The sequence below is a fragment of the Echeneis naucrates genome, chromosome 13 (assembly GCF_900963305.1).
Source record: "Echeneis naucrates chromosome 13, fEcheNa1.1, whole genome shotgun sequence".
NCBI classification, from domain to species: Eukaryota; Metazoa; Chordata; class Actinopteri; order Carangiformes; family Echeneidae; genus Echeneis; species Echeneis naucrates.
The window spans coordinates 20,969,063-20,975,503 of NC_042523.1; the positions used below are offsets into that span (position 1 = coordinate 20,969,063).

The 6,441-nt window shown below is 43.8% G+C and overlaps 1 protein-coding gene across 2 annotated transcripts; it reads left to right on the forward strand.

The window, feature by feature from the left end:
- The first annotated feature begins 550 nt into the window (after positions 1–550).
- tp53i13 (tumor protein p53 inducible protein 13) lies at positions 551–6,088 on the forward strand. 2 transcript variants are annotated; one of them, XM_029517482.1, is made up of 10 exons: positions 551–816; positions 927–1,044; positions 1,152–1,232; positions 1,517–1,552; positions 1,718–1,776; positions 2,054–2,132; positions 2,971–3,099; positions 3,724–3,933; positions 4,034–4,976; positions 5,161–6,088. In XM_029517482.1, the coding sequence occupies exons 2-10, from the start codon at positions 928–930 to the stop codon at positions 5,262–5,264; spliced, it is 1,758 nt and encodes a 585-aa protein (XP_029373342.1). In that variant the 5' UTR covers positions 551–816; position 927; the 3' UTR covers positions 5,265–6,088. The 2 variants fall into 2 exon arrangements, with proteins under 2 accessions (XP_029373342.1, XP_029373343.1); XM_029517483.1 differs by lacking the exon at positions 2,971–3,099.
- The last annotated feature ends 353 nt before the right edge of the window (positions 6,089–6,441 follow it).

A 6,441-nucleotide genomic window follows, 5' to 3' on the forward strand; every position in this document is an offset into this window, starting at 1 on the left:
TCTCACAGGACCAAATTATCCAACTAACATTAAACTCACCGGACAATTCCGACTGTTTTTTCGGTATTTCGAGCAGCTCAGGAGCAAAGTTGGGCTTCAACTTCAATATAAAAATGAAAACTATTTTTTAGATAAAAAAAAAACAAACAAACAGATTTTGTTTAAATTGTGTAACGCTCCCATGTCGCCTCCCAGTGGTTAATGAACGGTATGAGCATGAGGTCGTTTTTATTTTATTCGCGTACGTGTTCCTTTTGAGCTTCCGTAGTTCAGCTGCGCCAAATTAGCGATACCGAGGACCGAGTTCCGGAAATACGGTTTCAATTTCAAAATAAAATAAAAAAAGAACGCGGAAAAACCAAGAAGTAATGGCAGATTTTATAAATCCAAAGCGTGTCATTCTCAAATACATTACTAATTATTAGGTGGATGTGAAAAGAGAGAAAAAAGATAGTAACGAGGCAAAATTAGGGGGAAAGAAAAGTTATGCTTTTAATCTGCCGAGGAAAATGTTTTCTCTGTTACCAATGTCGGAAACTTGACGGCCGACAATCACGAAGTGGAGCGGCTGTTGTGAGGCTGTTCGTCTTCTGCGGAGCTTTCCGTCGTGTTGATTTTTAATTAATGTTTTAATTCGTTAACATGTAGAGCAGCTAGCCGGCGGTGGCCTAGCCCGAAGAGGAGCTCCGTGTGTCGGATACCGTCCGTCTCTCCGCTCCCGCTATGGGACTTCTTCCTGAGAAGAAATGTCGCTCTGAGTTTGTAAAACTTGGAGCTGAACATCTTTCGTCTTCCTGTTAGAGGACAAAAGAAAAGGTCTGGAGGGGGCAGAGGGGAGGCCATGTCAGCGAACAAGCGTCAGATGTGACCGACTGTTTTGTTTTTATTTTTATTTTTATTTATTTATTTATTTATTTATTTGTCAGCATGCCGAGCCAAACGCCGTCCCCGCCGCTGACGGTGACCGTCGTGGCCGCGCTGTGGGTCAGCTTGGGCCGCTGCGGTGCCTCCGAGCCTCCGGGCCCCGGATGTGACAACGGAAAGGTACGATGTGAAAAACCTAATTTTTTTTTTTTTTTTTTTTTTTGCATCCCGTGTCTCCCGTCATGTGTGTAGGGGGACTGAATGGGTGTTTGCTGGTGGTGTTGCAGCTCCGGCTGGACAGGGACCTGCCTGCGGATGACTCCGTTTATCTGGGCTGCTCGGTGACCCCGTGGCCTGAGTCTGCAGAGGTAACCATGGAAACGCCAGATGGTATCCTCATCATCATCATCATCATCATCAGCAGCAGCAGCAGCAGCAGCATCAGCTGCTTTACACAATGTGGCTGACTCAGATGGGTGGGGTGTGCTGTGGTAACACCAGCTGTCAGGAAGTTTCCACAATCATAGGAAAAAGTGACCGTTGTTGGTGAAGTGTGCGGTCTGAGGGAGGGGGGGGGCGAATCTCAGCACAGTGTCCCTGTAAGTCTTATCTGTGTACGTTGACCTGTGTCCACTCTCCATCATATCTCCAGGTACGTCCCAGTATTGACACCGTGTATGAGCCTGAGGTGAGTAAACGCTTTGCCAAACTATCTCTTACCTGTGCTGTCTCTCAACCTTTAACCCCATCCCAAACACGAACGTCACATTGTTGGCCCCCAAATTCAAAGCATCTGGATGGCAGCAAAAGGCAGATCCAAAGTCTAACTCGACCTAATTTCGTCTCATTGCAGCCAGCCATGCAGGTCTGTATGGATGAACCCATTTTCTACAATCAAACCATTCCCAATAGGTAAGTCTGCGTGGACAGACACATTACCCAGAAGATATTAACTGGATGACTGCACACAGGTTTTACCTTTGTTAAAGACCTTCAGTTGTTTTGTGTCTACATGTATGTTGACATATCCACATAAAGGCACCTTTAGTTACATGTGTCTAATGTTCTTATCTACCACTTTGAAACACTGCAATGAAGTTAAAGGTAATTTTGTTACATTAAAAAAAAAAAGCAGTCTGGCATACCAAGTTGTGTATCTGCATTTATGTTTTGCTGGTGTGTGTTGTAGTGGCGGGTACAGACCAGTCAGGGCTGAAAGTGGAGAGTACTTGTACTGCCCTCCTCAACGATGGCTCAATAACTTGCACGTAAGATACAACTTTACACATCACTTTGTCTTGGTTCTGCTTCTGTCTTTTCTCTCCACAGAAATGTACTCATTTCATCTGCTTTGTACAGAAAATGAATAGGCTTTTGTGTCGAGAGCATCAGTGAAAAGGTTGACAGACAGCAATTAACAAGAGAAATGAGATTTAAAATCACAGACAAATGAAAAATATCTTCTTGTCTTATATGAAAATGTACCAAGATGTTTTTAACATTCAAATGAGAAAATCATCTATTCTCTTTCACTTTCCTCCCTCTGGGATTTTTTTTTTTTTTTTTTTTTTTGGGGATGCCATTGTAGTTTATTCTTTGCACCAAACAGGGTTTATAGAGTAGATTAGAGGTTTTGTGCTTCAGTAAACAAGCCTCTGAATTCACAGCAAGCTCACAGCCCCCTCTGTATTATTTCCCAGTCCTGTTTGTGTTCTGTTCAAATCAGAAATGCACTAGGCTGTTGAATTTAGACACAATCAATGTATTGTTTCCCTACAACTTAAATTAGCAGAAGAGAAAATTTGCACTGGCATTGTACCTGTTTGAAGCTTTGGCACCAGAACTGCTATTCACAACGGACTATTGAATATCAGCGATTTAAGATACAGTAATGGCATGTCAGGGATTTTTATTCCCTTCATTGTCATAATACAACAATGCTCTGTAGATTGCGGCTGATTTAACACATTAGCTGATGTTTTTCTGCTAAAACATCATTCACAGACAGAGACAGAAGAAAGAAGGAGAAAAACTAAATTAGCATAAGTCCTGCAGTAATTGTAGTGGGTGAGGATAGTGGTAATGTGTGTGTTGTGTGTTTTCTAGCACGGAGCCACTGTTTTGCTTTACCACCCTTGTGCTCCTCTCCACGAGCGTCTCCTCCTGTCTAGGCTGGCCCGCTCCTGTTTGTCAGACTATATCATTACCCCACATACACAGCTCAATAAAGACATGGTAAAAAACCTTTATCTCTCCTTTTTAATCTCTCCAAGTGAGTTCAAACTTGTATTTCGTTCTGTCGAAGTACTTTGACCTCTGTGAACTTTGCTTTTGTATATTTGGTAGCTCTCAAACGTAAACGTTTAATTTAATCTTGTACATTTGGACCTTGTACAAGGCTATTCTTGAGTTTTTATGATCCACTACATTCTGAACATCACTTTTCATTGGATGTTATAATTATGGCGGTTTTAATTTGTTTTTATTGTATTTTTTACTCTGTTTGTCCCACAGACTATTTTAATTTTAAAGTGTTTTGAGCCCATCCTGCATGATGATTCTACACTTTAAATAAAGTTTGATTGATTGAGTGATCAAAGCAAATCCAGGCCTATCAAATATCTATTAATCCACCTTTAAGGGTTTAACAGCTATTGTGTGGGTGTTACTTAGATTAGAAGATTAGTGTTTCATTGTGCATTTTGAGTTAGTCTACAGTATGTGGTGTGAACCTCTTAAATTGGGACACACTGGTTTAAGTAGTGCCAGAGGCCTAATGGCATTTCCTTGTTAGACGTGAGTTCAGGAAAGACTATTGCACTTACAGATGATGAGCTTCAATGCTGGCTCTGTGTTCAGCCGATAGCTTTGATCTCCTGGGGTCGCACTTTGGAGCTGTCCACCGTGGCCTCCCCAGACACCTGTGAAGCGCTGGCGATAACATCAGCAACCAGGAACAAGTTTAATGGCGTGAACCATGTGAGAAAGTACAACCTGCTGTTGACCAGGCCAGCTAAGCAGCACAGACAGCAACACACGCAGCCAGAGGAACACTCAACAAACAACAAGGTCTGGGGGCTTCACTGACGCCTGTGCTTGATTTACATACAGTAAAAGCTGTGTTGAAGAGTTATTTTTGTGTATTTAAGTGGCTGTCACTAATCCCCAGGAGTTTCTGAGGCAGTGCTGTGAGAGGGCCATCTCTTCTCTACTGAACAATCCAACGGAGGCTGAGCTGGAGACTGAAGTCAAAAAGGAAGGCAAAGGCAGAAAGTCCAGAGCTGCCGTCCGAGAAAAGCAGCAGATCGTTAAGAACGAGAGCAAACGAGACAACACAACTTTGTTGACAGGCCAGATCAACAGAAAAACAATTGATGCAACAGGGGTTAACAAGGTACTTCGGCCATCGGCAGATTCTCCTCCAGGGAACAGGACTCTCCTAGATCCCCCTGCTCCAAGGGAATCTATATCTCAATCTAAGATCCAAAATCAGGGCGTCACACTGAGATCCACACCTCCTTTGGCCTACAGGCAAACAGCAACACCACTGCTCAGCCCGAAGCTTACGGACCACAAAAACACTAACCCCTCAGCAGTGGACAGTGAACGGGACCACACTGAAACACGCAGAGCACCGCTCCTCAGTTCCAAAGACGAAGATACTGAGTCTCGTAGACACAGGGGCGAAGAGAAAGCCTACCATAAAGCTATCACGGGAGAAGGCAAGATGAAGGATAATGAAGTAGTAGATGTAAAGGAAAGAGAGTTGGAGCAGAGACAAACACACGGCGCCACACACTCTCACCACAAAAGTGAAAACAATGGCTTTGATTCTGTATCCAAATCCCAGTTGGAATCTGAGCCTGAGCCGCAGCCAGCCCGTTACCTGCCCACCAGCCACGACTGCGACAGCTGCAAGGCCTCAGGAGCCGCCAATCAGGTGCTGCCGAGGACGCCCAGGACGGACGAGGCGGTGTGGGCTGCTGCTGCGCTGGGCTTCCTGCTGGTTCTCCTGACGCTGTCCGTGCTTCACACCCGCCTGTACCGCCACTGGAGGACCACACCCAGTCTCTACTGGCATGACCCACGCCAGGACTACGACAGCGTGGCAGGTGAGCGGACCGGTCACCAGATAGCTGACCAACTGTCTCAACTAGTTTAGTTCTTCCTTTGGAACACTCCTAATTTCAGTGAGGTTTTTTTTGTTTGTTTGTTTTTTTTACAAACACAGACAGAAACTTTTAGCATGACTTTGATCGGAATGCGTAAGCAGTGTGATCTGTGTGTGTCTTCTAGATGTGATCCGCAGGAGACTGAAAATTGCAAAGAGGAGGCGGAAAAGGGGCAGACGACAGGAGTGTGTTCTCCTGCCGAGCTCGTCCAGCTCCGACGAAGATTGAGCTCTGGGTCATCGCCTGTGGACGAGGTGAAGAATAGACTCAGGTGTCCCCAGAGACAAATGATATATTGAATATATCAGATCTTGTTACTCCACGGTACTGTTCACCTGACAGAGCTGGACTGTGCCACTTTTATCGGCAGAGGTGTTGGTGGGCACCGTCATAGCTCAGGTTGAAAGAGACAGTCCAAAGCCAGTGGAGTCATTTCACTGCATCTCTTTGGTTGGATTTGGTTTGGTAAGATTAGAGCCGTCAGGAGGCCGTGACAAAAGGAAAAGGGAAGAGCTGAAGGGGTTGGTGTCGAACAATATGTGTATACAAAAAGACTCAGTATTCCCAAACTACAGTCCCCAAATATCAACATCAAAGAATATTCATGAAGGAATCCAACCCTTCAAACGTTACATCAAAGAGTCCCATGAGAAGCCCTCAGGGTTTAATTAGTTCACAGATTTTACACACATTTTGAATGTTTTCTTACATTTGATCAGACTTCCTTGTGTGCACAAGGGAACCCCATAATTCACACTCCGTGTTCCGCAACCAACACTTAAGTTTTTTGCTCTGAACTTGTCAAATGTTTTACCCGGGGATGTTTGTTTTTTTGTCACTTCTCATCTTTCATGTTCTTTTTAGTATGACTGGAAACATGATGTTTTTACCTGTGAAGACTTTTAATAAGTGAAAATGTAAGTTGCTGTTCTAAGCAACGTGCAGTGTGTTGTTACTGAATGGTACGCGCAGAAATACTGCTGTATTTAACAGACCTTTTTAGACAGATTTCAGAGAAGGATTGACAGACAATAAATCTCTTGATGCAGGAATGTGTTTGTTTTTTGGATCTTATGAGACAACAGACTAATATAAAGTGTATTAAAATTAAAATTACTTCTGAGGCAACACATGATTTTTGAGGGTGACACCGATATTGACATCAGTCAGTCTAAAACATCTGAATTTTTTTTTTTTTCCTTGATTCTTGAACCCCTGCTGGGGGAACATGCAATCTCCACACAGAAAGAAGGTTTGAACCCAGAACCTTTTTGCTGTGAGGCAACAGTGATAACCACTGCTGAAAAATAGATACTTGACAGTTATGCCACCTTAACCAAGTCGTATGAAGGATTAAAAAAAAAAAGGCCTCTAATGACACTGGGCGCTTTAACTCCGGCCCTTC